The 21,915-nt window shown below is 45.9% G+C and overlaps 1 protein-coding gene across 5 annotated transcripts in view; it reads right to left on the bottom strand.

Moving 5' to 3' along the window:
- The window catches only part of LOC137345297 (NACHT, LRR and PYD domains-containing protein 3-like), a 141,711-nt gene that overhangs the window by 58,161 nt on the left and 61,635 nt on the right, over positions 1 to 21,915 (bottom strand). For all 5 annotated transcript variants that reach the window (XM_068008786.1, XM_068008782.1, XM_068008785.1 and 2 more), the window contains exons 7-8: positions 20,909 to 21,075; positions 58 to 229 (exon numbers count right to left, since the gene is read on the bottom strand). In XM_068008786.1, the coding sequence (XP_067864887.1) occupies positions 58 to 229; positions 20,909 to 21,075 (339 nt within the window). The remainder of the gene's footprint in view (positions 1 to 57; positions 230 to 20,908; positions 21,076 to 21,915) is intronic.

Here is a 21,915-nt window from a genome sequence, read left to right on the forward strand (position 1 = left end):
AGTAAATTCTGCAGTGTTTGAATCTGAAGTTGAATTCAGTGTGTGATTTTACCGTACCGAGTTCCTGTATTTCTTTCAGTATTTTGTCCAACTTTGGTATTCCGTGACGCATTTTCACAAAGGATTCCCACATCAGCCTTCGGACCCGAGAGCCTTTCTCCATCACCAGATTTAGGAGAAGTTTGGAACTGTCCGCCCTGTTTCCCTTCTCTGTGAGTTCAATGATCTTCTGTAAAGAATAATAATGATTACATTGAGGAGGGGAGTGAAAGACACACATGGAGAATGAGAAGGAAAGGATCTGCTCAATGATGATATCTCCCAGTGGTTTTCAGCACAGAAAGCAGTCACTGGGCTGGGTACTGATCCATTCTGAACATGAGCGGAATATTCCAGAAACATCTGAGGAACATGGGAACAGGAGGAGGCCATTCACTCCTCGAGGCTGCTCTACAATTCAATCAGATCATGACTGATCTGTATCCTAACTCCATCCACCCACTTTGGCTCCATATCACTTAATACCCTGGGTTACCAATAATCTATCAATCTCAGATCTTGATTCAGTCATTAATGGAAATAAACTAGATGGAACCAAAATAGAAATCAGAAGAGTTTTTTTTTCATTCATTCACGGGATGTGGGCATCGCTGGCAAGGCCAGGATTTATTGCCCATCCCTAATTGCCCTTGAGAAGGTGGTGGTGAGCTGCCTTCTTGAATCGCTGCAGTGCGTGTGGGGTAGGTACACCCACAGTGCTGTTCGGAAGGGAGTTCCAGGATTTTGACCCAGCGACAGTGAAGGAATGGCGATATAGTTCCAAGTCAGGATGGTGTGTGACTTGGAGGGGAACTTGCAGGTGGTGGTGTTCCCATGCATTTGCTGCCCTTGTCCTCCTAGTCGGTAGAGGTCGCGGGTTTGGAAGGTGCTGTCTAAGGAGTCTTGGTGCATTGCTGCAGTGCATCTTGTAGATGGTACACACTGCTGCCACTGTGCGTCAGTGGTGGCGGGAGTGAATGTTTGCAGATGGGGTGCCAATCAAGCGGGTTGCTTTGTCCTGGATGATGTCGAGCTTCTTGAGTGTTGTTGGAGCTGCATCCATCCAGGCAAGTGGAGAGTATTCCATCACACTCCTGACTTGTGCCTTGTGGATTGTGGACAGGCTTTGGGGAGTCAGGTGAGTTACGCGCCTCAGGATTCCTAGCCTCTGACCTACTCTTGTCGCCACGGTATGTATATGGCTACTCCAGTTCAGTTTTCGGTCAATGGTAGACCCTAGGATGTTGATAGTGGGGGATTTAGCGATGGTAATGCCGTTGACTGTCAAGGGGAGATGGTTAGATTCTCTCTTGTTGGTGATGGTCATTGCCTGGCACTTGTGTGGCGCGAATGTTACTTGCCACTTATCAGCCGAAGCCTGGATATTGTCCAGGTCTTGCTGCATTTCTACACGGACTGCTTCAGTATCTGAGGAGTTGCGAATGGTGCTGAACATTGTGCAGTCATCAGTGATCATACCTACTTCTGACCTTCTGATTGAAGGAAGGTCATTGATGAAGCAGCTGAAGATGATTGGGCCTAGGACACTACCCTGAGGAACTCCTGCAGTAATATGCTGCAGCTCAGATGATTGACCTCCAACAACCACAACCATCTTCCTTTGCTCTAGGTATGACTCCAGCCAGCGGAGGGTTTTCCCCTGATTCCCATTGACCTTAGTTTTGCCAGGGCTCCTTGATGCCATACTCGGTCAAATGCTGCCTTGATGTCAAGGGCAGTCACTATCACCTCACCTCTTGAGTTCAGCTCTTCTGTCCATGTTTGAACCAAGGCTGTAATGAGGTCAGGAGCTGAGTGGCCCTGGCGGAACCCAAACTGAGCATCACTGAGCAGGTTGTTGCTAAGCAAGTGCCGCTTGATGGCACTGTTGATGACACCTTCCATCACTTTACTGATGATTGAGAGTCGGCTAATGGAGCGGTAGTTGGCCGGTTTGGATTTGTCCTGCTTTTTGTGTCCAGGACATACCTGGGCAATTTTCCACATTGCAGGGTAGATGCCAGTGTTGTAGCTGTACTGGAACAGCTTGGCTCGGGGCACGGCAAGTTCTGGAGCACAGGTCTTCAGTACTATTGCCGGAATGTTGTCAGGCCCCATACCTTTTGCAGTATCCAGTGCCTTCAGTCGTTTCTTGATATCACGTGGAGTGAATCGAATTGGCTGAAGTTTGGCATCTGTGATGCTGGGGACTTTAGGAGGAGGCCGAGATGGATCATCAACTTGGCACTTCTGGCTGAAGATTGTTGCAAATGCTTCAGCCTTATCTTTCGCACTGATGTGCTGGGCTCTCCCATCATTGAGGATGGGGATATTTGTGGAGCCACCTCCTCCAGTTAGTTGTGTAATTGTCCACCACCATTCATGGCTGGATGTGGCAGGACTGCAGAGCTTAGATCTGATCCGTTGGTTATGGGATCGCTTAACTCTGTCCATCGCATGCTGCTTATGCAGTTTGGCATGCAAGTAGTCCTGGGTTGTAGCTTCACCAGGTTGACACCTCATTTTGAGGTATGCCTGGTGCTGCTCCTGGCATGCCCTCCTGCACTCTTCATTGAACCAGGGTTGGTCTCCTGGCTTGATGGTAATGGTAGAGTGGGGAATATGCCGGGCCATGAGGTTACAGATTGTGGTTGAGTACAATTCTGCTGCTGCTGATGGCCCACAGTGCCTCATGGATGCCCAGTTTTGCATTGCTAGATCCGTTCGAAATCTATCCCATTCAGCACGGTGATAGTGCCACACAACACGATGGACGGTATCCTCAATGTGAAGGCGGGACTTCGTCTCCACAAGGACTGTGCGGTGGTCACTCCTACCAATACTGTCATGGACAGATGCATCTGCGGCAGGCAGATTGGTGAGGACGAAGTCGAGTATGTTGTTCCCTCGTGTTGGTTCCCCCACCACCTGCTGCAGACCCAGTCTAGCAGCCATGTCCTTTAGGACTCGGCCAGCTCGGTCAGTAGCGGTGCTACCGAGCCACTCATGGTGATGGACATTGAAGTTCCCCACCCAGAGTACATTTTGTGCCCTTGCCACCCTCAGTGCTTCCTCCAAGTGCTGTTCAACATGGAGGAGTACTGACTCATCAGCTGAGGGAGGGCGGAAGGTGGTAATCAGTAGGAAGTTACCTTGCCCATATTTGACCTGATGCCATGAGACTTCATGAGGTCCAGAGTCGATGTTGAGGACTCCTAGGGCAACTACCTCCCTACTGTATACCACTGTGCCACCACCTCTGCTGGGTCTGTCCTGCCGGTGGGCCAGGACGTACCCGGGGATGGTGATGGCAGTGTCTGGGACATTGTCTGTTAGGTATGATTCCGTGAGTATGACTATGTCAGGCTGTTGCTTGACTAGTCTGTGATACATACTTTGGCACAAGCCCCCAAAATATTGGTAAGGAGGACTTTGCAGGGTCGACAGGGCTGGGTTTGCCGTTGTCGTTTCCGGTGCCGAGGTCAATCCCGGGTGGACGGTCCGGTTTCATTCCTTTTTATAGACTTTGTAGCGGTTAGATACAACTGAGTGGCTTGCTAGGCCATTTCAGAGGGCATGTAAGAGTTAACCACATTGCTGTGGGTCTGGAGTCACATGTAGGCCAGACCAGGTAAGGACAGCAGATTTCCTTCCCTAAAGGACATTAGTGAACCAGATGGGTTTTTACAACAATCGATAATGGCCATCATTCGACTAGTTTTAATTCCAGATTTTTTTTTATTCAGTTCAAATTCCACCTTCTGCTGTGGTGGGATCCGAACCCATGTCCCCAGAGGAATATCCTAGGTCTCTGGGTTACTAGTCCAGTGATAATACCACAACACCACCTCCTACCTCGTTGTTCCAGGAGAGTGAGGAATCACTGAGAATCTGCAGCAATTTTAATGGGATTAGTTTTCTCTGTCCTTCAGTGTCCAACATGACATCAGATACTGACTGACAAAATGATCCACTTGTTTCTCACACTTACTTCCTGTTGTCACACTTTCTGATTTACTCAGAAATAAAACACCAGAGAATCAGAACTCAAGTGACAGGGAAGGGTTAATTCTGAAGTGAGGGAAGCAGCTAGAAAACTGTTAGAAATTACCACCAACTAATCGAAATAACCACTGTTGATTTATCGGTCAGGAGGATCAACCAATAATAATGAAAATCCAATCACTTGTCCCTTGCTAATTAAACATTTGATGCCCAGTATTTTACATCCTCACTGTTGGGTGGAAATCTCGACTGGGAAGCCATATTGAGCAATGGGGCTGGTGTAATCAACACCAGCTCAAGTCTATATAGTGGCTTTCATGAAGATTGTTGTACAACCTCATGTCCTTTCGGTCTGGCCTCTACGTGATTCCAGTCCTTCACGAGAGTGCTCGCCTCTGAAATGGCCTAATTCCCTCGATAAAGGAGGATATAGAAGAATAAAACTGAGTCTGCCACATAGTTTTCACCTCAGCATCAGGTTTGGACACGATGAAGGAAAACGGAGTCCAGTCGCCCCTGTAACACCTCACTAACATCAGTGGGCTAGTGCAAAAATGAGGAGAGTTGCACCACACATTACTCAAAAACAATGTGACAAAGGGCAGGGCTGGGTGTTAAATATTCCTGGATACAAGGTGTTCAGGAAAGATAGAAAAGGAAGAAATGGGAGAGGAATGGAAGTATTGATTAAGGAGAACATTGCAGTGCTGGAGGGAGAGGATATCCCTGAGGGGTTGTGGGAACAGAACATTCGAGAACAGAATAATATGGGGACATTTACGGTGAAATAATTAATCAATCATGAACTAATAATAAACTAACTTCGGAGCTGCAGGGAGGGACAGCTTATCAGGAATGACTTCATAGCTTCAGGGCTGCACAGACAGCTTATCAGTAGGAGTAGACCAACAAGAGAAAACTAACAGGACAGTTGTAAGCCGCTTCATAGTAGCCTATTGTATAGCAATCAGCCTAACATTCCAAGGAGATAGGGGGAATGAGAAACTGCTGGAGGGGAAGGTGACAAGGCAGTACCCCAATCAGGCCATGACACCAAGAAACTGCAGAGTTTGTAAACCAATTGGGAACATAAAGGGGGTGTCACTGATTTGTATGAAGAACTCTAAGAAAGGCTTGATTTCCCTGCTCAGGCAGGAGAGGAGAGAAGAGCCCAGTTGTTTGCTTTGCTGATGATGTAACCAAGAAGTACTGCAATAAAGTTTCTTAAAGCTATGGTCGGACTTCGTCTCTCTGTGTAATTAATGGGATCCAACAGGGGTCAAGGATGGAATCTGTTTGGCTGGAGCTAAAAAGGTGCAATTGCATTGCTCGGTGTAGACTATAGGCCACCAAGTGGGAGGAAAGGATGAAGAGGAACAAATTTGCAAAGAAATTAGAGAGAGATGCAAGAATTGTAGAGTCGGTATAAAGGGGGACTTTAATTGTACAAAATATAGACTGGGATATTAGAAGTGTAAAGGGCAGTGATGGGCAAGAGTTGCTAGAGTGTGTTCAAGGAAAATTTTCTACAGCAGTATGTTTCCAGTCCAATGAGAAAGGAGACCCTGCTAGAACTGGTTCCTGGGAATGAGGTGGGCCAAGTGGATCAAATATAAGTAGCAGTACGTTTAGGGGACAGTGATCATTGTATCATAAGGCTTAGGTTGGTTATGAAAAAGGATAAAGAACAATCTAGAGTAAGAATAATTAACCGGGGTAAAGCCAACTTCAATGGGATATGAATGTATCTGGGCCGAATAAATTGGAATCAAAGATTGGCAGAAAAAACAGTAGCTGAACAATGGGCCACCTTCAAAGAAGAGATAGTTTGGTCACAGTCAAGGTATATTCCTTGGAAGCACAAAGGGAGGACAAATAAATCCAGAGCTGCCTGGATGACAAAAGAGATAGAGATGAAGAAGCAGAAGTGTGTTTATGTCAGATATCAGATAAATAATAGAATGGAGAACCAGGCTGAATATAGAAGGTTCAGAGGGAAAGTGAAAAAGCAAATAAAAGAAGCAAAGAGACTGGAAGCTTGCATAATATGGAATCCCAAAGTCTTTTATAGGTATATAAATAGTAAAAAGGTGGTTAAACGTCAAGTAGGGCTGATTCAGGAACAAAAGGGGGATTTACACAAGAGGTGGGGGGGGGGGGAAGAACTGAGGTATTAAATGAATACTTTCCATCTGTCTTTACCAAGGAAGATAATGATGCCCAGACTACAGTGAATGAGGAGTAATTAATACACTATAAGGATGCAAAATTGATAAGGAGGTATTGGATAGGCTGTCTATACTTAAAGTTGATAAAGCACCAGGGCCAGATGAGATGCATCCAGGGATATGGAGGGAAGTGAAAGTGGAAATTACAGAGGCACTGGCCAAAATTTCTCAGTCTTCCTTAGACTCAGAACTGGTGCCAAGAGGACTGGAGTATATTACGAGAGTACTGCTTGTTTTGTTAAATATATTTTTTAATTATTCATTTTTGAATGATTGAAGAAATGCCAAACTTTGGGGTTTTCAAAATGTGTCATGTAAAGGCCACTTGACCTTGAAAAACAGCCCCGGAAATGTTTTTTTTAAAAAAAGGGACATTGAGTGGTCTTGTGAGGCAAACAAACATTTCTGGGAAACCACCCGACTTCCAGCTCAATAAACAACAGAGAACTTTAGACACCTGGAGAAGTTGTTTACGAAGAAGTGACAGGTCAAGATTAAAGGAGGTCAACTCCTGTTGTCGATTTCGCTTTTGAATTGTTTTGAATTGGTGCTGAACTTTATAAAAAGGAAGAGAACTTCCAAGGAGAGAAGAGAATTCTCAAGGAAGAGGAGAAGACCACAAATAAGATCAGCTTTCCAGCACCTCTCTTAAAGACCCTGAACAGTCCACTGTGTCAACTCATCTCATCTCCTGTCTTGGAAGAAAAGCCTGCTAAATTAATCATCAACGCCACCATAAAGGAACTGTTCTCAAAGATCCCAGTGACCTATCTACATGCACTTCGAGGCGAGACTGTATGCCAGTTTTGGAACACAACATATCTCATCTGTTTCTTTTCAAGAATGAGCAGGTATTCAGTCTCAGTGACTTTGTTGTCCTTTTCTTTTGTAACAGCATTCTAAACAACAATCCCTTTTATTTTTCTGGTTAACATGTGTGTGTGTGTATGTAAATGTGCGTTTGTGAGGGGTTAAGGTCAAAAGGGAACTTTCACATTTCAATCGATGTGTTTATGCTTTACTTCATTGCTGGTTAACACTTGTTTTATAATAAACTGATAATGTTGTTGCTTATTAAAGAAACCTGGTTAATTTGTTTTATTCTGGGGTAAAAATAGAGTCTATGATTGACCATATCGGTAAGTGGGAAAACATTTCAATATATGTTGTGACCCATTGTGAAGTGGAACTAGAATAAACAGTCCACTCCTCCCACCTCGGTCGCAACAGGAGTTGCAAATAAGAACAGAAGAAATAGGAGCAGGAGTAAGCCATTCAGCCCCTCAAGCCTGCCTTGCCATTCAATAAAATCATGGCTGATCTCTCCCAGGCCTCAACTCCTCTTTCGGGCCGACACCGCATACCCCTCGACTCCCCGAGATTTCAAAAATCTCTCTACCTCCTCCTTAAATACATTTAGTGACCTAGCCTCCACAACTCTCTGAGGTAGAGAATTCCAGAGATTCACCACTCTCTGAGAAGAAATTCCTTCGCATCTCAGTTTTAAATGTGTGCCCCCTTATTCTGTAATTAGATTCCACTAGTTCGAGATTCCCCCACTGGTGAAAACATCTTCTCAACATCTACCCTGTCCATCCCCCTTAAAATCTTGCATGTTTCAATAAGATCACCTCTCATTCTTCTAAACTCCAATGAATAAAGGCCTAAACTGTTTAGCCATTCTTGATAAGACAACCTCTTCATCCCAGGAATCAGCCTAGTGAACCTTTTCTGAACTGCCTCCAATGCTAGTATATCCTTCCTTAAATACAGGGACCAAAATTGTGTGCAGTACTCCAGGTGTGGCCTCACCAACACCCTGTACAGTTTTAACAGGACTTCCCTATTTTTGAACTCTAACCTCCGAGCAATAAAGGCCAAAATTCCATTTGCCTTCCTAATTACTTGCTGCACCTGCATGCTAACTTCTGGTGTTTCATGTACAAGAACATCCAGATCCCTCTGTACTGAAGTATTTTGTAGTCTTTCTCCATCTAAATAATAATCTGCCTTTCTTTTCTTCCTACCAAAGTGGATGACCTCACACTTTCCCACATTGAACACCATCTGCCAAATATTTGCCCACTCACTTAACCTATCGATATCCCTTTGCAGATTCTTTGTGGCCTCATCACAACATGCCTTCCCACCTATTTTTGTATCGTCTCCAAGTCATTAATATAGATAGTAAATAGTTGAGGGCCTAGGACCAATCCTTGTGGCACCGCACTAGTTAGGGCTTTCCAACCTGAAAAAGACCCATTGATCCCGACTCTCTGCCTTCTGTGTGTTAGCCAATCCTCAATCCATGCCAACACATTATCCCCAATACCCTGAGCTCTTATTTTGTCCCATGAATTGGAACCCATTTCTCCCACACCAACCTTTGAGCTGTGCATTTACCTCTCTAATCTAATTTACCATATGCCAATTTGCACGTGGCTCAGGTAGTAATCCAGAGATTATTACCTTTGTGGTTCTGCTTTTTAATTGAGCCCCAAACTCCTTAAAGTCCCTCAGCAGAACCTCTTTCCTTGTCCTACCTATGTCATTGGTACCTACGTGGACCACAACAACTGGATCCTTCCCCTCCCACTCCAAGTTCCTCTCTAGTCCAGAAGAGATGTCCTTAACCTTGGCACCAGGTAGGCAACACAGCCTTTGGGACTCCCTGTCTTTGCTGCAGAGAACAGTATCTATTCCCCTAACTATGCTATCCCCTATTACAACTACATTTCTCTTTTCTCCTCCCAGTTGAATGGCGTTCTGAACCAGGGTGCTGTGGTCAGTTCGCTCACCCTCCCTGCAGTCTGTGCCCTCGTCCACACTGGGACTAAGAACCTCATAGCTCTTGGATAAAGGCACTGGTTGAGGCTCCTCCAAAGCTAAATTCTGGATCCCCATACCTGCCTCGCTTGCAGTCACACCCTCCTGTCCCTGACCACAGCCCAGATTGGATGCAATCAATCTAAGGGGTGTGACTTTCTCCTGAAACACAGTGTCCAGGTAACTCCCCCTCCCTGATGTGTCAGAGTACACAGCTCAGATTCCAGCTCATCAGCTCTGAGCCAAAGTTCCTCGAGCAGCCAACACTTGCTGCAGATGTGGTCACCCTGGATCGCACCGGTGTCCACCAGCTCCCACATACTACAGTAGCAACACATCACCTGCCCAGCTTATTCCATTTAATTAATTAATTTGGATCTCAATATTTTGCAAAAAAAAAATTATTATTTAAGTGTACTCTTCACCTCCCAATTCTCCCTCTTCATTCTCCCCCAATCTACCCTCTTAAACTGTTTAAACTCCCCTGGCTCTTTTATCAGTTCATTTTAGCCCTAACTACAAGCTAACAGTTAGTTTAGTGTATGTTACCTGGGCCCACTGCCCTCCCCCAGCCTACCTGCTCTTTGTTTTCTCAATGAAATTGATCCGGACGAAACTGCAAAGTACAGCTGGTGATACTTTGATCACCGATCCTGCTGTCTTCACCGTCCAGAGTGTCCGCAGCCACGGCATGCGGTAATGCATTGAAGAGAAGAAGGAGCAGCGGGACCCGAGGGAAGCCTTGAGAAAAGGTGCCCCGAACACTCAAAAAGCCACGAACGGCTCCTCGGCCACAACTTCAAAGCGCCCGCGGGAGATGGCTCGGAGATGCTGGTACCGGCGCATGAGGATGTCGCTCACCTCCCGAAGGACACGGATGAGATTTCCAGGAGTCGATGGTGGGAACTGAGGAAATGGCTTATTACCTGCACCCCCTTTCCCCCCCCTCTCCCCTCCCCTCCCCCCTCCCCTTCCCCGCTCCACTCTCTCAGCTCACCCCCCACCAAGCACCATCTTCCCCCTGCACCCACTTCCCCTGCACCCCCCCACCTCCTTACAGCCCCCTTCCCAGCTCCCCCTCGCACCCCCTTCCCTCCACCCCTCCCCCTCGCACCCCCTCCTCCCACCGGCATCATCCTACACCTGTGCAGGGGCCCTAACAACCCCACTGCCTTGTGGGCGTCTCGGGAGAGACCAAGGCTAAAGGAGTAAACCCCAACAGAAAATCCGGAGTGGAACCCCACAGGCGGTCATGTGTCACCTTTGGCATGTTTCCGGCTGTTCCTGCAGCCATACTGGTGCCAAACATCGTGCTCTGCACTCCTTTGGACCCCACCAGAAAGGCCGAAAGGGGGGTTTTGATGATTGGGCAACTCTGAATCTCCATACATTCGCCCAGACATGCGCCATGGAGAGGTCACTCCATAGTCGCCTCACAGCAACCAAAACAACACGGAAGGCAGCAGTTACGGGTTATAAGTCCAGCCAAAGGCAGGAAGAGGACGGATTGCGCGGGGAGGGGAGCAGCCCCGACGGCCAATTTTGTCTGCGGCGCCTGTGGAGGAGTCTGTCGCTTGGGGGTTGGCCTTTGTTGCCACGCCAGGCATACAAACTACTGACCACCTCCAGGCGCTTACCCATTGCCTCTCGAGACAAGGAGGCCAAAGAAAGAAGAGAACTCTTCACCTGTAATGCCATCTCCTGAACTTGTTTTGGCCAAGTGATTTAAAAGAGACACGGAAGAAATACCCACCAATCACTTACCAGCTCTCCTGTGATGTCACAGTTTGATTTTTTTTTTTGCTGGTCAAGCAGGTCCACAGAACAGAACAGAACAGAACAGAGTGTCTCTCACCGCCGCTGCTTCCGGTCCCGGTCCTCGTGTCTCCGCTCTTTTATCTCTCAGCTTCTCTCGCCTGTTCTCGCTGCAGCTTCTGGTCCAGTGGCGCAGTGGTTAGCACCGCAGCCTCACAGCTCCAGGGACCCGGGTTCGATTCCGGGTACTGCCTGTGTGGAGTTTGCAAGTTCTCCCTGTGTCTGCGTGGGTTTTCTCCGGGTGCTCCGGTTTCCTCCCACAAGCCAAAAGACTTGCAGGTTAATAGGTAAATTGGCCATTATAAATTGTCACTAGTATAGGTAGGTGGTAGGGAAATATAGGGATAGGTGGGGATGTTTGTTGGGAATGTGGGATTAGTGTAGGATTAGTATAAAAAATGGGTGGTTGATGTTCGGCACAGACTCGGTGGGCCGAAGGGCCTGTTTCAGTGCTGTATCTCTAATCTAATCTTCTCTCACCTGTTCCCGCTCTCACCGCCGCAGCTTCTGGTCTCGGTCCTCGGGTCTCCGCTCTTTTATCTCTCAGCTCCTCTCGCCTGTTCCCGCTCTCACCGCCGCTACTTCTGGTCCCGGTCCTCGTGTCTCCGCTCTTTTATCTCTCAGCTTCTCTCGCCTGTTCCCGATCTCACCGCCGCTGCTTCTGGTCCCGGTCCTCGTGTCTCCGCTCTTTTATCTCTCAGATTCTCTCGCCTGTTCCCGCTCTCACCGCTGCTGCTCCTGGTCTCAGTCCTCGTGTCTTCGCTCTTTTATCTCTCAGCTTCTCTCGCCTGCTCCCGATCTCACCGCCGTTGCTTCTGGTCCCGGTCCTCGTGTCTCCACTCTTTTATCTCTCAGCTCCTCTCGCCTGTTCCCACTCTCACCGTCGCTGCTCCTGGTCTCAGTCCTCGGGTCGCCGCTCTTTTATATCCTGGCTCCTATCGCCTGCTCCCGGTCCTCGGGTCTCCGCTCTTTCATCTCTTAGCTCCTCTCGCCTGTTCCCACTCTCACCGCCGCTGCTCCTGTTCTCAGTCCTCGGGTCTCCGCTCTTTTATATCCTGGCTCCTATCGCCTGTTCCGGGTCCTCGGGTCTCCGCTCTTTTATATCCTGGCTCCTATCGCCTGTTCCGGGTCCTCGGGTCTCCGCTCTTCTCTCTCTCAGCTCCTCTCGCCTGTTCCCACTCTCACCGCCGCTGCTCCTGGTCTCGGTCCTCGGGTCTCCGCTCTTCTCTCTCTCAGCTTCTCTCGCCTGTTCCCACTCTCATCGCCGCCACTTCTGGTCCGGGTCCTCGGGTCTGCGCTCTTTTATCTCTTGGTTCATCTCGCCTGTTCCCACTCTCACCGCCGCCACTTCTGGTCTCGGTCCTCGGGTCTGCGCTCTTTTATCTCTTGGTTCATCTCGCCTGTTCCCGCTCTCACCGCCGCCACTTCTGGTCTCGGTCCTCGGGTCTGCGCTCTTTTATCTCTTGGTTCATCTCGCCTGTTCCCACTCTCACCGCCGCTGCTCCTGGTCTCGGTCCTCGGGTCTGCGCTCTTTTATCTCTTGGTTCATCTCGCCTGTTCCCGCTCTCACCACCGCTGCTTCTTGTTCTTAGTTCAAAAAAGGATGTAAAGAAAAGCCCAGCAACTACAGACCAGTCAGTTTAACTTCAGTGGTGGGGAAACTCCGGGAAACAATAATTCGGGACCAAATTAACAGTCACATCAACAAATACGGGTTGATTAAAGAAAGTCAACATGGATTTGTTAAAGAAAAATCATGTGTAACTAACTTGTTGGAGCTTTTTGAAGAGCTAACAGAGAGTTGATGAGGGAAATGTTGGCGTTGTGGTGTACATGGACTTCCAGAAGGCATTTGATACGATGCCGCACAAAAGACTTGTGAAAAAAATTATGGCTCGTGGAATAAAAGGGACAGTAGCATGAATATGAAATTAGTTGAGTGACAGGAAACAGACAGCTGTGGTTCATGAATGTTCTTCAGGCTGGAGGAAGGTTTGTCGTGGGGATCCCCAGGGGTCAGTGTCGTGACCTTTGCTTTTCCTGATATATATGAATGACCTAGACCTTGATGTACAGGGCACAGGGCTGGGCAGACAAGTGACAGATGAAGTTCAATGTGGAGAAATGTGAAGTGATTCATTTTGATAGGAAGAACATGAAGAGACAATATAACAAAGGGTACAACTCTAAAGAGGTGAAAGAGGAAAGAGCAGAGGGACCTGGGGGTATATGTGCATAAATCATTGAATGTGACAGGACAGGTTGTGAGAGCGGTTAATAAAGCACACAGTATCTTGGACTTTATTAATAGGGGTATGGAGTACAAGAGCAAGGAGGTTATGCTGAACCTGTATAAGACACCAGTTCAGCCTCAGCTGGAGTATCGTGTCCAGTTCTGGGCACTGCGCCTTAGGAATGATGTGAAGGTGTCAGAGAGGGTGCAGAAAAGATTCACGAGACTGGTTCCAGGGATGAGGAACTTCAGTTATGAAGACAGATTGGAGAAGTTGGGACTGTTCTGCTTGGAGAAGAAAAGGCTGAGTGGAGATTTGACAGTGATATTCAAAATCAGGACAGAGTGGATATGGACAAACTGTTCCCACTCATGAAAAGATCAAGAACGAGAGGACACCGATTTAAAGTGATTGGCAAAAGAAGCAAAATGACGTGAGGAAAAACTTCTTCACGCAGCGAGTGGTTAGGATCTGGAATGTACTGCTTGAGAGGGTGGTGGAGGCAGGTTCAATCAAGACATTCAAAAGGGAATTAGACTGTAATCTGAAAAGGAAGAATGTGCAGGATTATGGGGAGAAGGCAGAGGAATGGCACTGGGTGAATTGCTCATTCAGAGAGCCGGTGCAGACACCTTCTGCACTGTAACAATTCTGTGATTCTGTGAAGTTATACTCATGAAATCACATTTATTAACCAACGTCCCAGACTCCTTCAACAGCATCCCTGGGTATGTTCTGTTACACTGGCAATGGGGCACAGTGGAATACACTCGGCTGGGTCTGACCCTGAGAATCTACCACACTGACTGCAGACCCAATGTAGTCTCATGAATTCAGTAAAACTAAAGCATGGAAATCTTGTGCTAATTACAACCTGTCACCCTCCAGAACTGAAGACTCAGTTCTGCTCCATGCTGAAATGCACATGGAGGATGCACTGAGGATATAAAGTGCACAGAACCTAGGCTAGGTGGGGAATTTAAATGTTCAGTTTCCAACCAATTTGATTCACTCCACATGATATCAAGAAACAGCTGATCACATTGGACAAAGCAAAGGTTAATGGTCCCAAAAACATTCAGAATGTTGCACTAGACTTGAGTGCTAGAACAAACTGTGGCTCAAAGCAACAACACTGGTATCTACCTGACAATGTAAACACAAAGCAAGACAAATCTAATCTGACCAATTACTGTCCATCAGCCTATTCTTCATCATCAGCAAAGTGATAGAGTCATCAACAGTGTCATCAAGCAGCACATCCTCACCTCCACCTTCGATGCTTGAGACCACACAAAAGCATTACTCCTCTTATCCTGGCTGTTCCCCCAGTTCAGCCCTCATCTCTGCTCCTTTAAGTCCAAGCCAACTTAATTGGATATCGCAGAGAAGTGATTTAGCCATCCATCGCCAGATCTAGCTGGACCACATAAAGCACTGTCAGCTCCTGCTAACATTTGCGATAGCTGATGAAGCAGCTGAAGATGGTCATAGGCCCAACCATCTTCAGCTGCTTGATCAATGACCTTCCTTCAATCATAAGGTCAGAAGTGGAGCTGTTCGCTGATGATTACACAATGTTCAGCACCATTCGTGACTCCTCAGATACTGAAGCAGTCCGTGTGGAAATGCAGCAAGACCAGGACAATCTCCAGGCTTGGGCTGATAAGTGGCAAGTAACATTCGCGCCGCCCAAGTGCCAGGCAATGACCGTCTCCAACAAGAGAGAATCTAACCATCTCCCCTTGACAGTCAATGGCATTACCATCGCTGAATCCCCCACTATCAACATCCTAGGGGTTACCATTGACCAGAAACTGAACTGGAGTAGCCATATAAATACCGTGGCTACAAGAACAGGTCAGAGGCTAGGAATCCTGTGGCAAGTAACTCACCTCCTGACTCCCCAAAGCCTGTCCACCATCTACAAAGCACAAGTCAGGAGTGTGATGGAATACTCTCCACTTGCCTGGATGGGTGCAGCTCCAACAACACTCAAGAAGCTCGACACCATCCAGGACAAAGCAGCCTGCTTGACTGGCACACCATTCACAAACATTCACTCCCTCCACAACCGACGCACAGTGGCAGCAGTGTGTACCATCTACAAGATGCAATGCAGCAACGCACCAAGGCTCCTTAGACAGCAACTTCCAAACCCACAACCTCTACCAACTAGAAGGACAGGGGCAGCAGATGCATGGGAACACCACCACCTGCAACACCATCCTGACTTGGAACCATATCGCTGTTCCTTCACTGGCGCTGGGTCAAAATCCTGGAACTCCAGGATTATGGGTGTACCTACCTCACATGGACTGCAGCGGTTCAAGAAGACAGCTCACCACCACCTTCTCAAGGGCAATTAGGGATGGGCAATAAATGCTGGCATAGCCAGCGACGCCCACATCCCATGAATGAATAAAAAAAGCAAACAAACTGCTCACTATTCCAAGATAATCCTGAAATGCGAAACGTTTTCTTTCTCCACTGAAAACCATCTTCAAAGCCTCTCTCCCCTAACCCCTCCACCCTCACCTGCAACAACTGCGAGGAGCTCATAGACTTCTTTGCTACTAAAAGCAAGACCATCCAATCAGCTGCCCGTGTCACTTCCCACCATTCCCCTTGCCCACTGGAACGAACGAACTTCCTCTTGTGATGGAGTCCTTGTGTGCAGGCTGAGTTCTGTGAAGATGAATGGTCAGGTGCTATGACTTTGGAATTCAAAGCATTTTCTTTTGAGGCAGACCCTGATTTGAAAATGAAACCAAAAGCCTCAGTGTTCTGGGAAGTTAGGACCAGGTTTAAAAGCTTCGTTTTTCAGTTTACAAGAGGTGTGGCCGGGGGTTGAAGCTGCAAAGCTGGGTGCTGTTTTTGAAAGTTTCCCAAGGCTGCGGAACTAAAAAACAAGCTGGGAGCTGTTGGTTTTAAAAAGACAAGCTCTTGGAATTGGAAACTGTTTCTGCGAACTGACCCTTGGAAAATACAAGTTGCTACTGTTGTTTACGATGCCTTAAACAGTTACATAAGAAGAGACGGATGAAGCTACACCAACAGGACTGTTGTGAGCAAAACGCCAGAAGTTCCAGAACAGTGCAGAGTTTTGGTGGAGACGGTACCGGTGATGTTCGATTTGTAGAGAAAATGCCATTGAGTAGAAACCAGCATTTGCATCTTTGGAGACAGGATCGGGAGATCCACTTAAAAAATTTAAAGACCTGAAGAACTTTGTGACTGTTTGGCACCATCTTGCTGATAAAACTGCCATGAGAATTTGTCAGGACTATCTTTATCGTATCTGACAATTAACATGTAATCTTTGTGGCTGTACATATCAACCGTGATTTAACTGTTAGTTCAAGTTTAATTTCTGTTAGTTTTGGTTTGAGTGCTAAAATAAAATTTAAAAAAGTGAAATCTTGTCCTTGTGGTTTTTGTTTCCTAAATTGGGGTCAGTTGGTGGATTCGATTCTTTTGGTTTCTTGGTGGTTTCCGCGGGGATCTAAACACTCTTAAGACACCCTTCTGTCCTGGCCCTGAACTTTCTCTAGTTTCTCTCCTATTTCACCTCGTGCCTTGTCTGAACTCACGTTCTCCAAGCTCATCTTATCCACAAGAGCCATCTCCTGCTCTCTCGACCCTATTTCCACTAAACTACTAACCAGCCAATTTCCCTTCCTAACAACCATGTTAGTTGATATTCTCTTCAGGTTATGCACCTTTCTCTCAAATCTGTCATCAGCCCCTCTCCTCAAAAAAACAACCCTTATCCTTGCAAACTACCATCCCAGTTCCAACCTGCCTTTCCTCGCCGTAGTCCCTGAATGTGTTGTTGCCTCCCAAATCTGTGCCCACCTTTCCCGGAGCTCCATGTTTGAATCTGGCCAAACAGGTATCCACTCCTGCTGCAGAACCAAAACGGCTCTCATCAAAGCCACGAATGACATTCAATGTGACTGTGACAAGGGTAAACTATCCCTCTCAACCTGTCCGCACTCTTACATATGAGCACAGGAACTAGGAGCAGGAGTAGGCCACTCAGCACTTCGAGCCTGTTCCACCATTCAATAAGTTCATGGCTGGACTGATCACTCCACATTTCCACCTACCCCCGATAACCTTCCACCCCCTTGCTTACCAAGGATCTATTTACCTCTGCCTTAAAGATATCCAAGGACTCTGCATCCACCGCCTTTTGACGAAGAGAATTCCAAAGACTCACAACCCTCTGACAGAAAACATTTCTCCTCATCTCTGTCTTAAATGGGCGACCCCTTATTTTTAAACAGTGACCCCCAGTTCTAAATTCTCTACAAGGGGAAACATCCTTTCCACATCCACACTATCAAGACCACTCAGGATCTTATATGTTTCAATCAAGTCGCCTCCTACTCTTCTAAATTCCAGCGGATATAAGCCTAGCCTGTCCAATCTTTCTTCAGAAGACAGTCCACCCATTCCAGGTATTAGTCCAGTAAACCTTCTCTGAACTGCCTCCAATGCATTTACATCTTTCCTTAAATAAGGAGACCAGTACTGCACACAGTACACCAGATGTGGTCTCAACAATGCCCTGTATAGCTGAAGCATAACATCCTTACTTTTGTATTCAATTCCCCTCGTGAGAAACAATAACATTCTATTAGCTTTCCTAATTACATGCTGTACCTGCATACTAGCCTATTCTGATTCATGCACTATGACACCCAGATCCTTCTGCATTTCAGAGCTCTGCAATCTCTCACCATTTAGATAATATGCCTGTCTACGTCCTCTTGAAGTTCACTGTCCTCCTCACAGTTCACAATACTTTCAAGTTTTTTGTCATCTATAAATTTTGAAATTGTGCCCTGTACAGCCAAGACTAGGACATTAATACACATCAAGAAAAGCACTGGTCCCAACACTGACCCCTGGGGAACCACACTATATAACTTCCTCTCGTCCAAGGAAACAGGATGCAGAGTTTTTTTTAAAGAGATACAGCACTGAAACAGGCCCTTCGGCCCACCATTAACCACCCATTTATACTAATCCTACACTAATCCCATATTCCTACCACATCCTCACCTGTCCCTACATTGTCCTACCACCTACCTATACTAGGGGCAATTTATAATGGCCAATTTACCTATCAACCTGCAAGTCTTTTGGTGGTGGGAGGAAACCAGAGCACCTGGCGAAAACCCACGCAGACACAGGGAGAACTTGCAAACTCCACACAGGCAGTACCCAGAATTGAACCCGGGTCGCTGGAGCTGTGAGACTGCGGTGCTAACCACTGCGCCACTGTGCCGCCCATGTTTATGAACATTTAGGTGCGACCTCAAACTGTGGTCATGGAGGGAGATGGAAAGAAGTAGCAAGGAGACATAGTTTGTGTTAAAAGAAGATGACAATGTCATTAGTTATCAGAATATTTAACTTGAGGAAAATTCAAACTAAATAAACTGTGAAAGAACAATGAACCGGATTTTGTGATCAGTGGTGAATGTACTGCACTAGTCAATTATCACACTGGCACTTGCCCATCAACATTTTATAGGCATTTGTGCAGGAGGTTCTTCTCAGTCAACTCTTGAAAACACACAAACCCCTTTACAAAGCATCTGGGACCTGTGTGAACAGGGAAGATTAACCAGTCAGATTGAAAAATGTGTTTATGAACAGCACAGAGTGTGAGCAGGAAGTGTCAGTTTGGATATTTAATTCAATGTCAAACCAGGTACAGAAAGCACAATAACAAGAGGGAAAGAATAATCAGATCGAGAGAGAGTGAAAACAGACAGCAAGAAAAAGTAAAAACTATTAAAATGAATTTGTTTTCTTTAATCTCAACAACAATTTAAATTTGAAGGAACGAGACTCCACAATTGTAAATGTTATTTTTCCATGACAGAGAGGTTGTTTGGCAGTAATTAAGATGTATCACTCTGCTAAAAATTTACTTACACTGGAATGAACACGCTGTAACTTTTATTCTGGCCAGTTTAATGCGTATCTATTCGGTAAATTCAGCAACTTCACACAGTTCAATGGTAAATCACCAATGAAGCTTTTGGAGAAGCACGCATCTCAGACAGAAACTGTGAGATTTCTGTGTTTAACTGGGCATGTGCAGCAGCTGAAAGTTACTGTCCAATTTAATGTTAGTAATGACAAGCCCTGTTAGCATCACTGTTATTTCTACTGCAAAATCCAGCCACTTATAAAAACATCGAACTACAAAATTTTATCTCCCAGTCATGCTTTCTGTAAAGCCTGGCTCGGGTATAAAATTAAAACCCGACCAGGGCCCGACCCAACCACAGCCAACCCGAACCCGACCAGAGTCCTTCAATTTTTTTCATGCACAACCCAACCCAAAAATATCAAATATGTTATTAGCGCAGAAAAAAAATCACGTCAAAACGTAGATTAAAAAGAAAACAATACAAAACAAAACCTGACCACAGCCAACCTGAGCCCAACCCGACCAGAGGCTGATTGCTGGACACAGAATATAGACCTGACTCCGACACATGTCGTCACATGGGTTTGTTTGGGTTCAGGTTGAGTAGCCAGGCTTTGGCTTTCCGTAACCAAAATGGAGCAGAAGTCAATCGATTTATCTGAAAATAACTGACGGAATATGTTCAATTTCCTGATGTTCCTCCAAGGTATGGTGTTCCACAGCAAGAGCACTGGGGCAGGAAATTACAGACTGGATGAGCTCAATTTCCTGCTATTTTTCTGCAGTGAGGTTGCAATGCAAGAGCAGAGAGACAGGAAACTTCCTCCATTCTGTACATTTTTAGACACTCCATTTATAGGAAGTAAAAGCATCGGGAAAGAAACTGACATGTAGATTGACTAAGATGCTGTTAACGAGGAAAGTGGAATTACTGTTACAGAGAGGGATTTGAGAAGTTTGGACTCATTCCACCCGAGGAGGACCAGATTAAGTGAGAAATTGCTGCAGGTCTTCAGATTCTGAAGAGTTATGACCAAATAAATAGATGATAGTTTCCACTGATTGGCCAAAGAGCAAATATTGAAATAAATTTGAAGCATTCAGGTTGAATTTGGGAAACTTTCTTCATACTATTGTGGTAGCAAGTGGGCAAATGTTTATGAATGAGAATTCTGTTGGTGCGTGAAGAAGGAAAGCTAGAGTATGGGGAATGATCATAAAATTGTGACGAGATTGAGTGGATATTAATGTTAATGGGTGGTAAACAGATGCTAGTTTTTCAACTTGTGCAGGTGGTAGCAGATCGATCGTCCATTATATACCCTGTCTGATTTTCATTCCCATTTACTTCTCTTCCATTAAAAGGAACTAACAGAACATTACAGGCTGTTTGTATGGAATTTTCTAAAGTGCTCTTCCGGGGAGTGACCCTTCACAGCAAGTTCTACTGCCCAGATTGTGCCTGCACTGAGGTTGGAATTGGTGATGTGTGGGGGAGAATAAACCCTGCACAACATCAGGTTTTCAATCCCCATAGCTGGCTTCTGGTTAGTTTCCCTGTTTGGGTCTCACATTTTAACCATTTGAAGATTTTTGTTTTTGTTCTTGACATTCCGGTAATACCCATTGGGTATTTTCACCTCTTCATATCATTGTTTCAGATTCATAATATGTTCATGTTTATCCATTTCTTTCCTGTTTAACCTGTTTCTCTTCTGTAACATTCTATGATTGTAAAATCTGATATCCTGTTAGTTCTGTGGTGTTTAAATAATCCAAACTCATTCTGTGTCCCTCTCACTTACCCCATGTTCTTGTCTACTGAAATGTCTCTCGTATGTTAACAATGAGCTGACTCCGTCCACTCCTTCTTCAATCGCCTGTTCTAGTCTGTCCCGGTAGAATGTTGTCAACTTGAACAATTGGTAATCGTCGTAATTTGTCAAGAAATCAGTGATGGTGGAGTTTGGATCTGTGAACACAAATGGAGAAAACTAAACATATTATAGACATTCTATCCAGACCCTGCGACATTTCCTCCGATAACAAACAGCGGCAACCTTCACTGAGGCAAACATCTTCTGAAAACCCACATATACCACATGTGTTACATTCCATTGATCTGTACTGATCAGTCTCAACTACGTTGTGTCATGTGTTCGGAAATTGTGCTCATAACTGGCAAATAATGTTTACTTTGGATAGATACTTTGGGCGGCACAGTGGCGCAGTAGTTAGCACCGCAGCCTCACAGCTCCAGGGACCCGGGTTCGATTCTGGGTACTGCCTGTACGGAATTTGCAAGTTCTCCCTGTGACCACGTGGGTTTTCGCCGGGTGCTCCGGTTTCCTCCCACCGCCAAAGACTTGCAGGTAACAGGTAAATTGGCCATTGTAAATTGCCCCTAGTGTAGATAGGTGGTAGGGAATATGGGATTACTGTAGGGTTAGTATAAATGGGTGGCTGTTGGTCAGCACAGACTCGGTGGGCCGAAGGGCCTGTTTCAGTGCTGTATCAATAAATAAATAAATACCATAAAATACATAATTATAAGTACTCTACACATGGGTAGGGTGAATGTTCAATATTCACACACCATCTAGGGAAAAGTATTAAAGAAGGTGGAGAAAGTGATTTCTAGTTGTTACTGACAGGTGATAAGGGATGTGGGTGGTTACCACGCTTCACCTTTCAACTGACTACAAACGTGTTTAGTTAAAGTGATGTGCTAATCCCGAGTGTCTTTAGGTCAAATAAACAGACAAATGACAGGTTTTCTTGCAGGTTTAAAACAGAAGATTAAATATTTATT

This window comes from Heterodontus francisci, chromosome 28 (genome assembly GCF_036365525.1).
Source record: "Heterodontus francisci isolate sHetFra1 chromosome 28, sHetFra1.hap1, whole genome shotgun sequence".
NCBI lineage: Eukaryota > Metazoa > Chordata > Chondrichthyes > Heterodontiformes > Heterodontidae > Heterodontus > Heterodontus francisci.